Source organism: Coregonus lavaretus, assembly GCF_964263955.1.
Source record: "Coregonus lavaretus genome assembly, chromosome: 36".
NCBI classification, from domain to species: domain Eukaryota; kingdom Metazoa; phylum Chordata; class Actinopteri; order Salmoniformes; family Salmonidae; genus Coregonus; species Coregonus lavaretus.
In genome coordinates this window covers 28,246,401-28,268,507 of record NC_140023.1, presented here as the reverse complement: position 1 = coordinate 28,268,507, position 22,107 = coordinate 28,246,401, and the positions used below count along the sequence as shown (strand labels likewise).

Sequence of the window (22,107 nt, the reverse complement as noted above, 5' to 3'; positions counted from 1 at the left end):
GGATGGGGGAATGAGGGGTTGGGGTTGTACTGTTTTTCTGTTCTCATATCTGAAAATCTATAAATAACGTACTAAATTAAAAAATTTAAAAAAAATATTGCACACAGTACTTATTATGTGACTTGTTAAGCAAATGTTTACTCCTGAACTTATTTAGGCTTGCCATAACAAAGGGGTTGAATACTTATTGACTCAAGACATTTGAGCTTTTCATTTTTAATTAATTTGTAGAAATTTTGAAAAACATAATTCTACTTTGACATTATGGGGCATTGTGTATAGGCCAGTGGCAAAAAAAATCTAGACTGTAACACAACAACATTTTGAAAAAGTCAAGGAGTATGAATACTTTCTGAAGGCACAGTATCTACCTCAAATACCTCATACCCCTGCAGATAGATCTGGCACTGGTACTCCTTGTATATAGCTTCATTCTTGAGTATTTTATTCCTCTTGTGTTACAATATTTGTTGTACTCTGCATCGTTGGGAAGGGCTCGTAAGCAAGCATTTCACAGTAAGTCTACGCCTGTTGTATTCGGCACATGTGACAAATACAATGTGATTTGATTTGAGTGAGAGAGGGGGAAAGAGACAGAGCAAGGGAGAGAGTGAGAGAGGGGGAGAGAGACAGAGAGAGGGGGAGAGAGACAGAGAGAGGGGGAGAGAGTGAGAGAGGGGAGAGAGACAGAGAGAGGGGGAGAGGAGGATAAAGACAGAGAGAACGACAAAGAGAGCGAGAAGGAGAAGAGAGAAAAAATAATGAGGAAGAGAATGAGATAAATAAATAAGAGTGAAGGAGGAGAAGGAGATAAAGGCGTTGGGGTTGTTTCTGCGTTTCTCTGGATTCCTGGATAATGATCGGGCTGTAACCGTACTGGGCTGATTTCCGCCAAACTAAACAAGGGCCCCTGCCAGCCCCACTTTATTTCTCTCCATTTTTTATATTTTCATTTTTTTCCACTTGTGACATGAAAAAAAGTAATATATACAGAATCTGCATTTAATTTGCATGGTAGCCCACTATATATTTTCTCTCTTTTTTTTGTCTGCTCCCCCCTTTTTTTTTTTTTTTGCACATTCAGCACATCCTCTGTTCAAGGCAGGGATTTTTGGCTGGTGTTGCTTGCTCACCAGCGGATGGGAATATTTTCTGAGAAACCGCTCTTGCCAACAGCTTTTTGTATTGCTGCGGCCTCATATACTGACCTAAGCAATCGGTTGCTGAACCTACACACTCGCTTGCTGCCGTCTTCGTGTTGCAGTGACCCCTCGTAACAATATGGCCGCCTGAAAGCGTTTAGGAATGCAGTCACTGTAGTGAAGGACCTCTGTACTAGATAGACGGCAAACTCAGTGAAAGCAAATATTGATTATTTCGCAACTGGCTACCACCCACACTATTGAACTAAAGTAGCTGTCAATCCTACATTTGTTTTTGCAACGTCATTGGAACTCATCTATGTGCAAGCGATTAGAAAAATACAACAAAGGAGGTGGAATCAAAGCAGGTAGGGCAGTGAGTGGTTGGTATGAGGCCACCTGGGCTGGGTTAGGTATGTGAGTCATGGGCTTTGCTTTGGAATACACAGTAATAAGCTTCTGGAAGAATCTGTCAGCTCACGCACACACTGCGAACCCAGAACGAACGGGGGAGAGAAAGTAGTCTCGTCTCCTCCTAATCGGGTCTCAGAACCACTGATGGGCCTTGGTCCAAGAGCCACACTGGCTGGAAGCCGGAGGAGAGAGAGGGGAAAGCAGGGCAGGCTAAGCTGCATGCCAACGGGGTTTCTTGGTTCACTGAATCTCCCCTTATATCTGAAATGTAGTTTGGTGCTCCTTATTTGGTTGGAATTAAGGGTGCAGAGTGGTAACCACAGAACTCATTACACAGATGTGAACTCTCTCCCTCCTCAAGGTCTCCAAATGAACCACACCTAGGAACCCATTTGAGGTGTAATCAGTCTGCTTATTGGGCGTTACTATACCAGCACTCGTAACACAGCCCACTAATTCCTAAACACTTGAGGTGGCCAGGCCCCACGGACCATGTTTCCCTCCCTGCTCAGTCAGTAATGAACTGAATTCATGGTAACTACTATTATTATACAAACAAGTAGTGATGATGGTACTATTCACTGCCCAAAGTGAACTGACTTCCATTGGTGTCCATTTTGTGGTGGTCTTGGATGAGGCCCCTGGATGAGGGTGTGGTGCCATCCCAGCTGCCCCCCTCTCCACTTGCACATGCCAGGCAGACAGGCCATAACCACGCCTTCTCCTGTTGCTGAGAGCCGGGGTATTGGGGTGCCTAGCGGACGTTAGCCAGAAACGAAAATATTTATATTGCTAAGCATTTCTGCAAATTGCCCGTACGCCCATCGCTGGGTGTTAATCAACTGTGGTGCAGGTGGTCTAGTCTTGTGCACCAGACTTCCTCCCCAGCAATAGCCTAGGGACAAGGTTACAGGTGGTCTGACCAGAGAGAGGGGGTGAGAAGGAGAGGACACAGAGAGAAACAGAGTGAGTGAGAGAGAGAGAGAGAGAGAGAGAGAGAGAGAGAATAATTGGAAGTAGGAAGTATAAATATATTCTTCTCACTAGGCCCTTCATCAAATTTCATCAAATGTATTTATAAAGCCCTTTATACATCAGCAGACGTTCATAGGTGTCCAGCAGGGTCAAATAATAATTACAGTGGTTGTAGAGGTTGCAACAGGTCAGTACATCAGGAGTAAATGTCACTTGGCTTTTCATAGCCGGGCATTTAGAGGTTGAAACAGCATGTGCAGTAGAGAGAGAAAGTTGAAAACAGCAGGTCTGGGACAAGGTACCACGTCCGTTGAACAGGTCAGGGTTCCATAGCCGCTGGCAGAAGAGTGGAAACTGGAGCAGCAGCACGACCAGGTGGACTGGGGACAGCAAGGAGTCATCAGGCTAGGTAGTCCTGAGGCATGGTCCTAGGGCTCAGGTCCTCCGGGAGGGGAGGGAGAGAGAGTTAATTAGAGGGAGCATACTTCAATTCACACAGGACACCAGATAAGACAGGAGAATAACACCAGATATAACAGACTGACCCTAGCCCCCCGGCACATAGACTATTGCAGCATAGATACTGGAGGCTGAGGCAGGGGTGGTCGGGAGACACTGTGGCCCCATCCGACGATACCCCCGGACAGGGCCAACCAGGCAGGATATAACCCCACCCACTTTGCCAAAGCGCAGCCCCCACACCACCAGCGGGATATCAACAAACCACCAACCTACCACCCTGAGACAAGGCTGAGTATAGCCCACGAAGATCTCCTCCACTGCACGAGCCTGAGGGGGCGACAAACCTCTGTTGTTGTGAATCAGAGAACTCAAACTGTTCATACATGTCACATATTAGTGACCCAAAATACACTTCAGTTGTGGATGTCAAAAATCTAAAATAATTAATACACTGCTCAAAGAAATAAAGGGAACACTAAAATAACACATCCTAGATCTGAATGAATGAAATAATCTTATTAAATACTTTTTTCTTTACATAGTTGAATGTGCTGACAACAAAATCACACAGAAATTATCAATGGAAATCAAATGTATCAACCCATGGAGGTCTGGATTTGGAGTCACCCTCAGAATTAAAGTGGAAAACAACACTACAGGCTGATCCAACTTTGATGTAATGTCCTTAAAACAAGTCAAAATAAGGCTCAGTAGTGTGTGTGGCCTCCACGTGCCTGTATGACCTCCCTACAACGCCTGGGCATGCTCCTGATGAGGTGACGGATGGTCTCCTGAGGGATCTCCTCCCAGACCTGGACTAAAGCATCCGCCAACTCCTGGACAGTCTGTGGTGCAACGTGGCGTTGGTGGATGGAGCGAGACATGATGTCCCAGATGTGCTCAATTGGATTCAGGTCTGGGGAACGGGCGGGCCAGTCCATAGCATCAATGCCTTCCTCTTGCAGGAACTGCTGACACACTCCAGCCACATGAGGTCTAGCATTGTCTTGCATTAGGAGGAACCCAGGGCCAACCACACCAGCATATGGTCTCACAAGGGGTCTGAGGATCTCATCTCGGTACCTAATGGCAGTCAGGCTACCTCTGGCGAGCACATGGAGGGCTGTGCGGCCCCCCAAAGAAATGCCACCCCACACCATGACTGACCCACCGCCAAACCGGTCATGCTAGAGGATGTTGCAGGCAGCAGAACGTTCTCCACGGTGTCTCCAGACTCTGTCACGTCTGTCACATGTGCTCAGTGTGAACCTGCTTTCATCTGTGAAGAGCACAGGGCGCCAGTGGCGAATTTGCCAATCTTGGTGTTCTCTGGCAAATGCCAAACGTCCTGCACGGTGTTGGGCTGTAAGCACAACCCCCACCTGTGGACATTGGGCCCTCATACCACCCTCATGGAGTCTGTTTCTGACCGTTTGAGCAGACACATGCACATTTGTGGCCTGCTGGAGGTCATTTTGCAGGGCTCTGGCAGTGCTCCTCCTGCTCCTCCTTGCACAAAGGCAGAGGTAGCAGTCCTGCTGCTGGGTTGTTGCCCTCCTACGGCCTCCTCCACGTCTCCTGATGTACTGGCCTGTCTCCTGGTAGCGCCTCCATGCTCTGGACACTACGCTGACAGACACAGCAAACCTTCTTGCCACAGCTCGCATTGATGTGCCATCCTAGATGAGCTGCACTACCTGAGCCACTTGTGTGGGATGTAGACTCCGTCTCATGCTACCACTAGAGTGAAAGCACCGCCAGCATTCAAAAGTGACCAAAACATCAGCCAGGAAGCATAGGAACTGAGAAGTGGTCTGTGGTCACCACCTGCAAAACCAGTCCTTTATTGGGGGTGTCTTGCTAATTGCCTATAATTTCCACCTGTTGTCTATTCCATTTGCACAACAGCATGTGACATTTATTGTCAATCAGTGTTGCTTCCTAAGTGGACAGTTTGATTTCACAGAAGTGTGATTGACTTGGAGTTACATTGTGTTGTTTAAGTGTTCCCTTTATTTTTTTGAGCAGTGTATATTTAAAATATATATATATATATATATTTAATTATTTTAACTGACAACACAACCCCAAACAATACAGAGCAAAGTAAGTGAAAAGGTGGGCACAAGCATAGATACATTTATCTCCATGGGTCCAAACTTAGATCCACATGCTAAACAAACAATGCCCATGTCATGCACACACTCCGCTGTGAACTCTAAGCCAATGATCACTGGCCTTTTTCTAGAGGGCTAGAGCCGAGACACAGTGCATGAAACATTTCTGACATTTCTCAAATGTGTGGCTAATCAGGAATGGCAATTCACATCTGTGGGATTCTCTAAGTGGGAAAGAAAGAGGGGAAGAGATAGAGCGAGAGAGAGAGGGGGGGGGGGATCTTATAGGTTTACTACAGAATAAATATTATTATATCATTAAATAGGCCAACGTCTTTTGATGGGTATATTAGTTGTTAGTAAATTGTTGAACACAATATTTGGCCACTCTAGATGCGTTTTATTCTCACTCCCTTTCTTGGCCGGAAATGCATACTGTACAAATTATTATAGTTCCTCTATGATGAAGACAGATGTTATAATGATACAATGATAATGATTTAAAAAAAATAAAAAATATATATATAAAACGATTCATTTTCTGGTGATTTCCAGAGTTGACTAAACGCATTGTGCCTTTCCAGATTCTTTTTTTGGGATTACATTTACAAAGGTACATACTGTAAAACTACTTAAGTGAAACCTAATCCGTAGAACAATAGCTGCCTTTAGGAAAAACTGGTTATTAAGTTATTATGGGCTATTAGTGGGGAAAATTTACACTTTATTGGATAGATATGAGAGCCAGCTGAATTTACAACATTAAATGAAGTGTGAATAAAGGAGAAAATTGAGAGAGTGAGGACTGAGGTAAGTCTTTAGTAGACAAAGGAAATTTATAGGAGTGAACAGTTGTACGCTTGTTGCTTTTTACAATGAAGGCAATTATATAAATGTAAACAACCACAGGACCCTTGCTAAACAACACAAAATTCCATTACAAACAGTCATTGAGACTGAAATGCTTGCTGCCTTAAAAAGGACACTACACAGTACGATTGTGTTGGATGTTTTTTCTGAGACAAAGATAAACACCAATAACTTCTTAAACTCTGACGCCCTTTGGTGGCAACATGGCACCAAACAACGCAAAATATTGTATACTACCCTCATAGAGTACATTTCAAAATTATAAGTCATACAAACACATGCTTAGTATTGTTAAAAAAGGTAGGAACTGTGGAATTCTGATAAAGGTGTCAGAAACAATGTGACTGTTGTTGTTTTTTCATGTTGGGGAATAAGAGATTTAAAAGTCTAGGTAAAAAAAAAAAGAAGTAAATATTGCTGTTCCTAAAGATTAAAAAAATATATATATATGACATTGCCAGCACTAAGATTTGAGTTTGATTTCCGAAAAGACAAGGACTGTAGCTTTCAAATTATATGTCACTTTCTATTTTCGGATAAAACTCGCCGCAAACTCGATGGACGCGGTACCGGGTCGGAAAAAAAACATTAATAGAAAAACAGTCATCTGAATCACTCAGTGTGTTGCTAAAAGTTAACCCGCCCTGCCGGGCCCTTGTAAGCCTGGGCAAGCTGTAAATATAGACATTATAGTGTTCTCTTCCCTGGGCCAGCTCCCCCTCAGACCCAGCAGGTTACCGTTGAAATGCCAAGCACTCCCTTTACAACAACAGCATCATTCACTAGGCCAAGATTTAGCAGCTACGTTTCATGGGTTCAGGGGGGATGAGGGGGTGAGAAGGAGAGGGGGAGGCTAGGAGGGTAGCTTCACCTCTACCTGAGGTTCTTTAAAGGCAATCAAGGAAATATATTTTCTCTGCAAAGGTATGGAGGGAGAAAAGGTGAGAAAGAAAAAGAGAAAAAGAGAAATTCCAGTAGGAATTGAAGGTGGAGCATGTTTGGTAGTTTTGGGTCGAGAGTTGAGGATGTGGTTTGGCCTGACAAAAAGAAAGGGCAAAGATTTATATTCTTTAGAGGAGACAGCACACATATTTGAAAGGCGAGTAGTTGGTGACCCCGTCTCCCCCACCCTAACACTCATCCCATTCACTCTGTCCATTAGTATTCTAATGCCACTGGGAATATGTATGGCTTGCTGGGAGAAAGAGGTGTGCTGCCCTGTGTCAGAGGGAAGGAGAACATTCAAGAAGAGTGAGAGAGGAGAGGGAGGGGTAAGTAGAGCGTAGAAGAGAGTAGAGAGACAATGTAGTCGAGAGCTATAAGAAGGGGAGAGAAAGGCAGAGGACAGGGTGAGAGAGAGGGTTAACAAGGGGTACGTGGAGAGGGACTTCTAAATAGGGGGCTCCGAAATACATACAGTGCCTTCAGAAAGTATTCATACCCCTTGACTTATTCCACATTTTGTTGTGTTACAGCCGGAATTCAAAATGGATTAAATATATATATATATATTTTCTCACCCACCTACACACAATTCCACATAATCACAAAGTGAAAACATGTTTTTAGAAATTGTTGAACATTTATTGAAAACGAAATATAGAAATATATCATTTACATAAGTATTATTATTTTTATTTAACTAGGCAAGTCAGGTAAGAACAAATTCTTATTTACAATGACGACCTACCCCGGCCAAACCCGGACGACGCTAGCCTATTGGACTCCCAATCACGGCCGGATTGTGATACAGCCTGGAATCAAACCAGGGTCTGTAGTGACGCCTATAGCACTGAGATGCACACCACTGAGTCAATACATGTTAGAATCACCTTTGGCAGCGATTACAGCTGTGTGTCTTTCTGGGTGTCTCTAAGAGCTTTGCACACCTGGATTGTGTAATATTTTAGCATTATTCTTAAAAAAATTCTTCAAGCTCTGTCAAGTTGGATGTTGATCATTGCTAGACAGCCATTTTCCAGTCTTGCCATAGATTTTCAAGCCGATATAAGTCAAAACTGTAACTAGGCCACTCAGGAACATTCTACGTCGTCTTGGTAAGCAACTCCAGTGTATATTTGGCCTTGTGTTTTAGGTTATGTGAAATGTGAATTTGTCTCCCAGTGTCTGTTGGAAAGAAGACTGAACCACGTTTTCCTCTAGGATTTTGCCTGTGTTTAGCTCTATTCCGTTTGCTTTTATCCTGAAAAACTCCCTAGTCCTTGCCGATAACATGATGCAGCCATGAAGAATGGTACTCAGTGATGTGTTGTGTGGGATTTGCCCTAAACATAAGGCTTTGTATTCAGGACAAAAGTTAATTTCTTTGCCACATTCTTTGCAGTTTTACTTTAGTGCTTTATTGCAAACAGGATTAATGTTTTGGAATATTGTATTCTGTACAGGCTTCCTTCTTTTCACGCAATCATTTAGGTTAGTATTATGGAGTAACTACAATGTTGTTTATCCATCCTCAGTTCCCTCTTATCACAGCCATTAAACTCTGTAACTGTTTAAAAGTCACCATTGGCCTCATGGTGAAATCCCTGAGTTTGGAAGGTCACCTGTATATTTGTAGTGACTGGGTGTATTGATACACCATCCAAAGTGTAATTAATAACTTCACCATGCTCAAAGGGATATTCAATGTCTGCTCTTTTTTATTTTTACCCATCTACCAATAGGTGCCCTTCTTTGAGAGGCATTGGAAAACCTCCCTGGTCTTTGTGGTTGAATATGCGTTTGAAATTCACTGCTTGACAGAGGAACCTTACAGATAATTGTATGTGTGGGGTACAGAGATGAGGTAGTCATTAAAAAATTATGTTAAAAACACTTATTGCACACAGAGTGAGTCCATGCAACTTATTATGTGACTGCTTAAAAAAAAGTAAAACAATCTACCAATAGGTGCCATTTTTTGCGAGACATTGGAAAACAGTTCCACCTCGGACAACGTCAAAAGCTATGCGGATGTTGGCTAAAGTGGATCTGATTGAATCGGGCCCTGTTGCAACTATTGCCTTAGCAAGCTGCTACTTTTTACAACAATAGCCAAAAAACACTTAGGGACAGTTTCTCTGACACTAAGCGTAGTGCTTGGACTAAAACATGACTTCATTAGACATTCACTATTGAGCATGCTTTTTAGTCCAGGAGTAGGCTTAATCTGAGTTCGGGAAACCAGCCCTTTGGTTTATGTAAACTGGTCAAATCAGGGAGAGGCCAAATCTTTTCCTTTTCTGAATATTCTGGATAGGTCTAATACTGATATTGATAACTGTGATAGCTAGGTACACTACATGACCAAAAGTATGTGGACACCTGCTTGTCGAACATCTCATTCCAAAATCATGGGCATTAATATGGAGTTGGTCCCCCCCTTTTACTACTATAACAGCCTCCACTCTTCTGGGAAGGCTTTCCACTAGATGTTGGAACATTGCTGCGGGGACTTGCTTCCATTCAGCCACAAGAGCATTAGTGAGGTCGGGCAATGATGTTGGGCGATTAGGCCTGGCTCGCAGTCAGCGTTCCAATTAATCCCAAAGGCATTCGATGGGGTTGAGGTCAGGGCTCTGTGCAGGCCAATGGCGGCGAGCTTTACACCACTCTAGCCGACGCTTGGCATTGCTCATGGTAATCTTAGGCTTGTGTGTGGCTGCTCGGCCATGGAAACCCATTTCATGAAGCTCCCGAAGAACAATTATTGTGCTGACGTTGCTTCCAGAGGCAGTTTGGAACTCGGTAGACGATTTTGACGCGCTACGCGCTTCAGCACTCGACGGTCCCATTCTGTGAGCTTGTGTGGCCTACCACTTTGCAGCTGAGCCGTTGTTGCTCCTAGACGTTTCACTTCACAATAACACCACTTACAGTTGACCGGGGCAGCTCTAGCAGGGCAGAAATTTCACAAACTGACTTGTTGGAAAGGTGGCATCCTATGACGGTGCCACGTTGTAAGTCACTGAGCTCTCCAGTAAGGCCATTCTACTGCCAATGTTTGTCTATGGAGATTGCATGGCGCAGTGCTCGATTTTATACACCTGTCAGCAACGGATGTGGCTAAAATAGCCGAATCCACTAATTTGAAGGGGTGTCCACATACTTTTGTATATATAGTGTCAACCATGTCAAAGCGCATTCGTCGTGCTTCCATAATCACTTTGACTAATCACTTAAACGTTGTCTCTCTCTGTACAATACGGCCACTCATCATGTCCTGTGCCCTGGAGTGAGAGATAGAGGCATCGAGCTCCATAGTCCGCGGGCTCCGGGGCTGCTGGTAGTGGTGTGTTGAATCTGTGTGACAGGGACCCAGTGGGAGTGGGCGCCCCTCTGTCCCTCTGTTAATCCTCAGCAGAAAGGGCCTGCATTTAGGCTGCGATAAGCTTAATCCGGGGGCCTTGTTCACAAAGGAGCCCAGCACTTCCTTTGGCCTGGGAACTTCCGCTGTGTGGCTGGGGGCTGGCGAGGGTTGCCAGTACAAACATGCTACAACCACGAACACAACACGTCCACAGAGGCCGAGATTGAACAAACACTGTATACATACACACACACACTCGTGCACATATGTCTGTACGTGCATATGCACAGGCAGGCATACACAGGCACACACACAAACACATGCATATACGCACAGACAGACACACAAAGACTTGTGCATTCATACTGTACTAATGTGGCCAATCAAAACAAGCTACAAGCTGCCCATGTACACAAGGGCCAGAGAGAGTAAACACAACACACACACTGTCCCCGCAGTTAGTGACTGAAAGCCTGAGTAAAAATAAACTCAAGAGGACAGAAAAAGACAGAGAGAGATCAAATAGTATTGTGACAGAGACATACCGTTTACAAACAGGAAGACAGTGTTTGCATCCCAAATGCATTCCCAATATAGTGCACTACTTTTGACAAGCTCCCATAGGGTTTTGGACAAAAGTAACACACTATGTAGAGAAAAGGGTGTCATTTGCGACGTAAACAGTGAAAAGAAAGCCTTTATTTAGCAGGTTATTCAGATGTTCTATGGAATTTCCAGGTTTACTTTCTTTTAAAAAGACTGAACCCTCATTAGAGAAGTTATAGAAGAGGTTGTCTTTGTCTTATATGGATTTAACAGAAAATTGTCGGGTGAGCCAAGCCAAGTATTTAGACAGGAGGGGGAGGCCCCCACATCGTTGTGTTGGCATGAGCCCTCGTGTTTGTTGTCCAGTGGTCCACCAGGACTTACCGTTCATGACAGGCCCAAGAGAGTGTCTGTGTCTGGGACACACAAACAAAACACACACACACACGGGGGATAGATGATTGTGGGAGGGAGGTCCGGGGGAAAGCGTGGCTAATGTGGGAGAGGAACACTGGGTCCAATATGGCTCCAGTCAGCGCCGGTGTTCCCTTCCTGGATAATTCGCCTGTCACTCTAACCTATTTCCCAAGGACAGATGTGGCTGCGTCCAAAATGGCACCCTATTCCCTTTATAGTGCACTACTTTTGACCAGGGCCCAAAGGGCTCTGGTCAAGATTAGTGCATTATAGGGATAGGATGTCATTTGGGACGCAAACAGACAGGTCTTAAAGAAAGTGTTTTTTTCCCCAAGAGTGATGGGTTTGTTCTAGCCTAGTTCTAGATCTGTTTGTGCTGTCTTGCCAACTCCTTAGTAATTTCATTGCAATGGCCATAGTTGGCAAGACAACACAAATAGACCTGGAACCAGGATAGGTTTGTTCTTTTTACTTTCAGTGAGCTGGTTGCTTTTCAAGCTTGGCTGCAGACAGGGTGGCTGAAACAGCCTCTGGAAAACAGCAAAGAGCTGAGCAGGCCTGCTAGACAGATAGATACTGTCCAGGGTCAAACTCACTGACTCACTCCCAGAGTCTGTGGTTAAAACACAACTGTTCTTTGTGCGTGTGTGTGTGTTGCTCGAACCCGAGGCTGGCTGAGGCTCTGTCTGTGGTTAAAACACAACTGTACTGAGTGTGTATTACTTTAACTCAAGGCTAGCTGAAGCTCCTCTGTGAATAAGAGGGCCACCCAGCCGTTGCTCTGGGTTAAAGGCACAACAGAAATTACCAACTGTCCCAGCATCAGGAATGGCTTTAACACATCTGGCTTCTAATTGAATGTTCACTTCGATTAGGCTGAGTGTGTTGGCCCTGCCTGTGTATCGTAGGATAGCTCAGACCTGAGTAGTGTTCATTAGGCACCAGTAAGAAGTGCCTTATTTGAAATGTTCCGTTGCAATTATTATTTTGATGTGCCTTAATGAACACAAGCCTGGCCCAGTGTTAGCATAGCGCCTAGCTCAGAGCTGGAGGCTAGCCTGCTGACGTGGGTCTGGCCTGGCTCTGCTCTGCCTCTGGCCTGGAGCTGCCTGCCGTTGACACTCTTTTGGAAGCACAGAGGCCATTTGCATTCATGTTCTGCCAGCTCACATATGACACCTGTCATCTGGCCCAACTCAAACAAGCCCCAACCACATCAGTATGTGTTAGTTTTATACAGTGTCTGCCTGTGCAAATTGACACTTCTATTTGTGCTTTTGTGTGCATTGGACTGGATCGTGTGCGTGCGCGCGCACCTGTCTGTGTGCGTGTGCCTGTCCATCCATTCAAGGAAATACCCCTAAAACCCCATTCTCCATTCTCCAGGTTCCTTGCAGGCTGGCCTGTACATGATTTGCATAGAGTGAAAACCACAAACGCAAATAAGAAATAGGATATTTCATCCCTTTATTTGAAACAAAATAACAGTATCAATAATAAAAGAGCAAATAAAGCTATAAATATCAATGACAAACAAGCATACAGTACACACAGAAATGTTTACTTCACAGGAATACAACCAGATCATGTTCATTTCAGTGTGGTTTGTGGGTGTGGCGTGTATGAGCCTAATCCTCAGAGTGAAGCAGCAACTTTCAGATTCTCCTCAACTTCACTGATTGTAGATCAGTACATAGTCTGATCCCAAATCAGTACCGAGGAGAACCATGCCCTGTGCTGGGTTAGGAAGCCCTGCCATAAAATAAGGTGATGGTTACTGCTGCTTTCCGTGGGGTGAAAGTGAAACACATCATGAAATCAAAATTACACTGAAATGAATGTTCCCTGTAACCAAGATTTGAGTCTTAATCAACTGGATTGATAGTTCACAACTAAATAGTTCACATACATTGTTAATCTGAAACCTTGCGTATTATGGATAAAACGGACATCTATCAAACGTGATTCAGATATAATAGCATCGACGAGGCCGTCAGGTGATGCAATACAGTGCCTTCAGAAAGTATTTTTTTTTTTTACAACGTGAATTCAAAATGGATTAAATACACTGCTCAAAAAAATAAAGGGAACACTTAAACAACACAATGTAACTCCAAGTCAATCACACTTCTGTGAAATCAAACTGTCCACTTAGGAAGCAACACTGATTGACAATAAATGTCACATGCTGTTGTGCAAATGGAATAGACAACAGGTGGAAATTATAGGCAATTAGCAAGACACCCCCAATAAAGGACTGGTTTTGCAGGTGGTGACCACAGACCACTTCTCAGTTCCTATGCTTCCTGGCTGATGTTTTGGTCACTTTTGAATGCTGGCGGTGCTTTCACTCTAGTGCTAGCATGAGATGGAGCCTACAACCCACACAAGTGGCTCAGGTAGTGCAGCTCATCCAGGATGGCACATCAATGCGAGCTGTGGCAAGAAGGTTTGCTGTGTCTGTCAGCGTAGTGTCCAGAGCATGGAGGCACTACCAGGAGACAGGCCAGTACATCAGGAGACGTGGAGGAGGCCGTAGGAGGACAACAACCCAGCAGCAGGACTGCTACCTCCGACTTTGTGCAAGGAGGAGCAGGAGGAGCACTGCCAGAGCCCTGCAAAATGACCTCCAGCAGGCCACAAATGTACATGTGTCTGCTCAAACGGTCAGAAACAGACTCCATGAGGGTGGTATGAGGGCCCGACGTCCACAGGTGGGGGTTGTGCTTACAGCCCAACACCGTGCAGGACGTTTGGCATTTGCCAGAGAACACCAAGATTGGCAAATTCGCCACTGGCGCCCTGTGCTCTTCACAGATGAAAGCAGGTTCACACTGAGCACATGTGACAGATGTGACAGAGTCTGGAGACACCGTGGAGAACGTTCTGCTGCCTGCAACATCCTCTAGCATGACCGGTTTGGCGGTGGGTCAGTCATGGTGTGGGGTGGCATTTCTTTGGGGGGCCGCACAGCCCAGAGGTAGCCTGACTGCCATTAGATACCGAGATGAGATCCTCAGACCCCTTGTGAGACCATATGCTGGTGCGGTTGGCCCTGGGTTCCTCCTAATGCAAGACAATGCTAGACCTCATGTGGCTGGAGTGTGTCAGCAGGTCCTGCAAGAGGAAGGCATTGATGCTATGGACTGGCCCGCCCGTTCCCCAGACCTGAATCCAATTGAGCACATCTGGGACATCATGTCTCGCTCCATCCACCAACGCCACGTTGCACCACAGACTGTCCAGGAGTTGGCGGATGCTTTAGTCCAGGTCTGGGAGGAGATCCCTCAGGAGACCACCCGCCACCTCATCAGGAGCATGCCCAGGCATTGTAGGGAGGTCATACAGGCACGTGGAGGCCACACACACTACTGAGCCTCATTTTAACTTGTTTTAAGGACATTACATCACAGTTGGATCAGCCTGTAGTGTGGTTTTCCACTTAAATTTTGAGGGTGACTCCAAATCCAGACCTCCATGGGTTGATAAATTTGATTTCCACTGATAATTTTTGTGTGATTTTGTTGTCAGCACATTCAACTATGTAAAGAAAAAAAGTATTTAAGATTATTTCATTCATTCACATCTAGGATGTGTTATTTTAGTGTTCCCTTAATTTTTTTGAGCAGTGTATATGTTTTTTCTCTCACCCATCTACACACAATTCCCCATAATGACAAAGTAAAAACATGTTTTTAGACATTTTTGCAAATGCATTGAAAATGAAATACAGAAATATCTCATTTACATAAGTATTCACACCCAATTCAATACATGTTTAGAATCACCCTTGGCAGCGATTACAGCTGTGAGTCTTTCTGGGTAAGTCTCTAAGAGCTTTGCACACTGGATTGTACATATTTTACACATTATTTTTCAAATTCTTCAAGGTATGTCAAGTTGGTTGCCATAGCTTTTCAAGACTATTTAAGTCAAAACTCGAACTAGGCCCCTCAGGAACATTCAATGTAGTCTTGGTAAGTACCTCCAGTGTATGTTTGGCCTTGTGTTTTAGGTTATTGTCCTGCTGAAAGGTGAATTTGTCTCCCAGTGTTGGAAAGCAGACTGAACCAGGTTTCCCTCTAGGATTTTGCCTGTGCTTAGCTCTATTCAGTTTATTTTTATCCTAAAAAAACTCCCTATTCCTCGCCGATGACAAGAATACCCATAACATGATGCAGCCACCACCATGCTTGAATGACAAGACGACGGGGACACAAAGAAAAAAAACTAGTATGCACTACAACCAAACAAAGGTATGTCAAAGTGTGTCAAGAAAGTGAAAGTTACTAAGATGTAGGTCAACTGTTAGGACAAGGGATAACAGCTAAATGAAATCCAACTGATGCCATTGAGTGAAGACAATGTAAGCAGGAGCTGACAATAATTCACAATAAAGGCATAGCGTTTCTTTTTTTGCGCTGTTGGCGGTAGATGCACCTTTTTTTCAGAAGCACCGGGTAGGCAAAGTGTTCCCATTTTGAATAATTTCATTTGTCTGAAAATACTAACTCCTGGAGATCTGTGGCTAAATTGAGTGTGCATACTGCGCTGGCCAATCAGATAGCTCAAATCACTGTGCATATCTACAGCTTCCACGACCCCGGCCACAGCAAAGTTTGATACTAGCTTAGGTGAGATTTAAAATCATTACCATTAGAGAGACTGTCAAAGAATACAGCAAAGAGCTGCTGTTTTTATGAGTTCATGTCTAAGTTTTATTCAGCACTGTCAACACTGTTTTTATTCAACACTATTACAAAACATAAAACACGTTTCCCTCTACTTCCACTCGCACTGCAGCTGCAATGAATGAGTAGACAAGTGTATCGATAGCCCTGTGTTTCATTATTATTAGCTGTGTGTCTATTTTAATATTGCAGAGTATTTCACTTTCTCCGGTCATAGGAACAACATGAATTTGTGCCTGAGGCAGATGCGGTGCGACTCGAGTTTGGCCATCAGGTGGAAATCTGTGTTCCCTCTCTCTGGTCAGTCTCATCGGAGGAAAGGAAAGAGAGAGCAGGGACCGTGAGAGGTGGACCCTCTGCTGCTCTCTCCCTCCGCTGAGATGAATACCATGTACAAGACAACTGGGAACTTGAAAAAATTAACGAGATCAGACTGGGAAAAATCGGTTTGAATGGTCATCGAACTCGGAAACTCTGGCATCTTTCTAGAGCTCCGACTTTCCGACCTGAAGTTCACAGACGTCATGATTTGCCTCGTTTATTCAGAGTTCCAGGTGTCTTGAAAGCCCTATTACCATCAGATGCAGGTACACTATATATACAAAAGTATGTGGACACCCCTTCAAATTAGTGGATTCGGCTATTTCAGCCACACCCGTTGCTGACAGGTGTATAAAATCGAGCACACAGCCATGCAATCTCCATAGACAAACATTGACAGAATGGCCTTACTGAAGAGCTCAGTGACATTCAATGTGGCACTGTCATAGGATGCCACCTTTCCAACAAGTCAGTTCGTCAAATTTCGGTCAACTGTAAGTGCTGTTATTGTGAAGTGGAAACGTCTAGGAGCAACAACGGCTCAGCCGCCAAGTGGTAGGCCACACAAGCTCACAGAATGGGACCGCCTAGTGCTGAAGCGCGTAAAAATTGTCTGTCCTCGGTTGCAACACCCACTACCGAGTTCCAAACTGCCTCGGGAAGCAACGTCAGCACAATAACTGTTTGTTGGGAGTTTCATGAAATGGGTTCCCATGGCCGAGCATTCGCACACAAGCCTAAGATCACCATGCGCAATGCCAAGCGTCGGCTAGAGTGGTGTAAAACTTGCCGCCATTGGACTCTGGAGCAGTGTGGAATGCGTTCTCTGGAGTGATGAATCACGCTTCACCATCTGGCAGTCCGACGGACAAATCTGGGTTTGGCGGATGCCAGGAGAACACTACCTGCCCAAATGCATAGTGCCAACTGTAAAGTTTGGTGTCGGAGGAATAATGGTCTGGGGCTGTTTTTCATGGTTCAGGCTAGGCCCCTTAGTTCCAGTGAAGAGAAATCTTAACTCTACACCATAGAATTACATTCTAGATGATTCTGTGCTGCCAACTTTGTGGCAACAGTTTGGGGAAGGCCCTTTTCCGTTTCAGCATGACAATGCCCCCATGCACAAAGCGAGGTCCATACAGAAATGGTTTGTCGAGATCGGTGTGGAAGAACTTGACTGGCCTGCACAGAGCCCTGACCTCATCCCCAACGAACACCTTTGGGATGAATTGGAACGCCGACCGTGAGCCAGTCCTAATCGCCCAACATCATTGCCCGACCTCTCTACTGCTCTTGTGGCTGAATGGAAGCAAGTCCCCGCAGCAATGTTCCAACATCTAGTGGAAAGCCTTCCCAGAATAGTGGAGGCTGTTATTGCAGCAAAGTGGGGACCAACTACATATTAACGCCCATGATTTTGGAATGAGATGTTCGACGAGCAGGTGTCCACATACTTTTGGTCATGTAGTGTACCATTAGTCCAGTAAAATAAAAAAGCAAATTATTTGAAAACAATATTTCAATTTATGCTCAGCTGTGCCCCGCAAGTGCTACACCAACTGATGAATTTTGTTATCAAAGCTCGAGTTTTGAAATATAATATGGTCTGAGAAGAACAATATTGGCAGGCCAGGCATATAGCCAATATGCTGTGATAATGTATTAGGCCTACCGCACAAACTTCATTACTACAAAACTATTTTTATTAGGTTAATGTTTTAAGTCATGTTTTAAGAAAATTCTGAGCGGTAGATCTCCGTTTGCTTTTTGACTGCGAAAGTGATCTTGACTAGCCTACAGTAACAAACTAATCAAAATGCTATTGTGTTATTTGATTTTTTTTATTGTGTTATTTGATTTCTAAAAACATAATTCCATTATGGGGTATTGTGTGTATGCCAGTGACACAATCTCAATTTAATCCATTTAAAATTCAGGCTGTAACAACAAAATGTGGAAAAAGTGAAGGGGTGTGAATACTTTCTGAAGGCACGTACATACTTGAATGTGTTGGTTCGGCCTATGTGTAGTAGAGCTAAACTTGGTGAGGCTATTGTAGAGTGAAGCAGCGGAAAGCACTTACAAAGACAGCGGGACAGACAGAGACACATGGGTTGTATTCGTAAGGGCACACCATCGCAAAACATTTTGCAAAGGAAAATGAACACGAGCGTTTCCTATTTGACAAGTTCAGGTAGTCAGTCCATTCCTGTTTCACTCAGTTTTCTTTCATTTGATGCCTAATGAATACAACCCTAAACAGATCGACAAAAAGACAGACAGGCAGAAAGACAGACACATTTGCTGGGAGGTGTATTTTGGTGTAGTGGATCAAGGTGCAGGGTGGCGGTGGTGCCCCCAGTGGGTTACGCCCGGTATAGCAGGATCCTCTCAGCGCAGACCTGGCCCACCAGGCCGGCGTACTGTGCCACCTCCATCTCGTCGTTGGAGCCCTTGCGTTTGCGGGCGTAGGCGGCGTAGGGCATGACCTTCCGTCTGTACAGCACCAGAGCACGACCCAGGTCCTTCAGTACATGTGTATCACCTGGACAGAAAGACAGACCAGTGGTGAATTCAGTGATGTGAAACGTTCTGAACATTGCGGATAGAAATAGACTGAATTGAGCCGAGATGATTGATTCCATATTCTACCTGACTAAGGGTTTCATATTTTCCCGGTATTTTATAAAATGTTTCACCCCAAGAATAAATCCCTTTCCTCCCGGGTATTTCCAGCCAAAACCGCAAGTGTCATTCTAAAGCATATAAAACCGTTGGACAGAATCATGTGCCATTTAAAGCTGAAATTATATACAGCAGAGTCAGACAACCATCAGATTCGGTTCCAACACCCCCAGAACCAACCCATCGAAAGTCCCCACCCCATGGCCCAACAAGCAAATCATATCAGTCTGATGCGGTCCTGATAGTGCCGGGGGAAAGGAGCAGGGTCCGGGTGGCAGAACATTTTAAATATGTCTCGATAAGAGCTTTGATAGGCATGAAAATTCAAGCCTGATGCTACCTGAGCGAGACGAGCCCTACATTAGGGACATTTTAATCCCAAATGATTGTGCCATTATCCAATAGGCTACATATAACAGGCTTTACCGCACAACAGCAAAACATAAAAGCCCATAGATGTAGCCTATGCTCTCTTCGGTAAATAAGCTCCAGTAATCTTTTTGAGAGTAGACTATTACTTTAGGACTACTGTATTGTATTATATGGACTGGAATAACGCACCTCTTTCAACCCATGAAGCTGGGAGAAAACACGTGATGCTGGTGCAGGACATGCTGCCTACAAACGTACAATTATAGGCTAGCGAATAATGATTTGAATTTTGAATAACAGTATGGCCTATTTTACATGATGTATTAGGCTAACTTTAGAATATTTCCCACTCTTCCATCTATTGTTCCTTTATTCCTTCCTCACTTTCAACCGTTAAATGAAATATGTTTCGTTGTCCTTATCTTCATTATTGTAATGACATGCTTGAATAATATAGGACTAGAATAAGATACAGACGAGGATTGAATGTTCATGGGTCTGAATAAATAGCTTACATGCTTTAACCTATCGCCATTGCACATTCTTGCTCTTCTTTCACTCTTTTGGCTGCTTCATTTAACATTCAACGAACAAGAGCAAGCTTGCATCCCTCCTCGAATAGTCTATTAGTTTAAGAAATGCTCAAATTTCCAACAAGCTATTCTAGTCTAGCAGGAGCTAAGGAGGAGAGGGGCCAGCGGAGAGCAGGTGCATAAATGTGTAAGAACACAGTGAACAGAATTATCTACACTGAACAAAAATTTATAAAACGCAACATGTAAAGTGTTGGTCCTATGTTTCATGACCTGAAACAAAAGATCACAGAAATTGTCAATAAGCATAAAAAGCTTATTTATCTTATATTTTGTGCACAAATTTGTTTACATCCCGGTTAGTGAGCATTTCTCTTTTGCCAAGATAATCCATCCACCTGACAGGTGTGGCATATGAAGAAGCTGATTAAACAGCATGATCATTATACAGGTGTCCCTTGTGCCAGCCTCACAACCTCAGACCACATGCAACCACGCCAGCCCAGGACCGGCACATCCGGCTTCTTCACCTGCGGGATTGTCTGAGACCAGCCACCCGGAAAGCTGATGAAACTGTGGGTTTCCACAACCAAAATACTTTCTGCACAAACTGTCAGAAACCGTCTCAGGGAAGTTAATCTGCGTGCTCGTTGTCCTCACCAGGGTCTTGACCTGACTGCAGTTCGGCATCGTAACCGACTTCAGTGGGCAAACGCTCACCTTCGATGACCACTGGCACGCTGGAGAACCGTGCTCTTCGTGGATGAATCCCAGTTTCAACTGTGCCGGGCAGATGCCGGACAACGTGTATGGCGTCATGTGGGCGAGCGGTTTGCTGATGTCAACGTTGCGAACAGATTGCCCCATTGTGGCGGTGGGGTTATGGTATAGGCAGGAATAAGCTATGGACAACGAACACAATTGCATTTTATCAATGGCAATTTGAATGAACAGAGATACCGTGACGAGATCCTGAGGCCTATTGTCGTGCCATTCATCTGCCGCCATCAACTCATGTTTCAGCATGATAATGCAGGGCCCCATGTCGCAAGGATCTGTACACAATTCCTGGAAGCTGAAAATGTCCCAGTTCTATCATGGCCTTCATACTCACCAGACATGTCACCCATTGAGCATGTTCGGGATGCTCTGGATCGACGTGTACAACAGTTTGTTCCAGTTCCCGCCAATATCCAGCATCTTCGTACAGCCATTGAAGAGGAGTGGGACAACATTCCACAGGCCAATCAACAGCCTGATCAACTCCATGCGAAGGAGGTATCACACGCTGCATGAGGCAAATGGTGGTCACACCAGATACTGACTGGTTTTCTGATCCACGCCCCTACTTTTCTTTTTTCTTTTTTTTTTTAGGTACAGTATCTGTGAACATACCTTTCTACATACACATTAAGGGCCATACTCTGACTTAAAGGCCCAACTTGTTTTTACCCCTGTGTAAGTTTCCCATTGACGTCAATGAACGCAAATGTCTGAATTGTGCACGCTTACCGTGTCTCTACTAGGAATCAGGCTGATATTGTACAACCCATACACTTTGAGGGCCCAAATCAGTCTATCAATCAGTAAACCACCAATGGCCGTTTCCCTATCAAGATGTGTAGACTGACCGTCCAGCCACATGCACTGTAGCGTCAGCCAGAAGGAGGGAGAAAATAAACAGTGATTCCACACAGGCAGTGCAGCCCCATGGCGACAAATGAGCGAAACAGAAGGAGAGTTATGACTGTTATTAATAGACGAAAAAAGCCCCCCGCCCACTCTTCATTTCTTTACTCTCCAAGCTAAAGCTAGGCACATGTGGTACCCAGCTGAGGGTGTTGTATGTACTGGACTGTGTGTGTGTGTGTTTTAAATTAATTCCTAAAAATATTCACCCAACTAAGCACCACTAAAGCCCATCTCTGCTCTCCAGCTGAAGAGTTATGAGACAGAGAGGGAGACAGACAGACAATACTACTATTAGATATATTGTTGACAAGACCATGCATTATGGCACTTCTGCCTCTCGAATTTTACTTTCTACATCATGTTGCTCTGTTCCACAATGACGACTGGAGTTGGCTTTTAATAAACTGCCACTTACTTCTCCACTTGTAGGTCATTAGTGTACCAAAGTGATTCAGACACAGAGCGCCCTAACAATGCTTCAAATCCATTCACACTCCATGATGAAAATGATAAAGAAATGGAGATAAGGAGGACGAGGAAGAGAGAGGACCACATTAGTCA

The 22,107-nt window shown here is 44.5% G+C and overlaps 1 protein-coding gene across 2 annotated transcripts in view; it reads right to left on the bottom strand.

Annotated features, from left to right (window-relative positions):
- Positions 1-12,695: 12,695 nt before the first annotated feature.
- The window catches only part of LOC311110979 (arginyl-tRNA--protein transferase 1-like), a 183,068-nt gene continuing 173,656 nt past the window's right edge, over positions 12,696-22,107 (bottom strand). For both annotated transcript variants that reach the window (XM_084153638.1, XM_084153637.1), the window contains exon 12: positions 12,696-18,809. In XM_084153638.1, the coding sequence (XP_084009764.1) occupies positions 18,631-18,809 (179 nt within the window). In that variant the 3' untranslated portion in view covers positions 12,696-18,630. The remainder of the gene's footprint in view (positions 18,810-22,107) is intronic.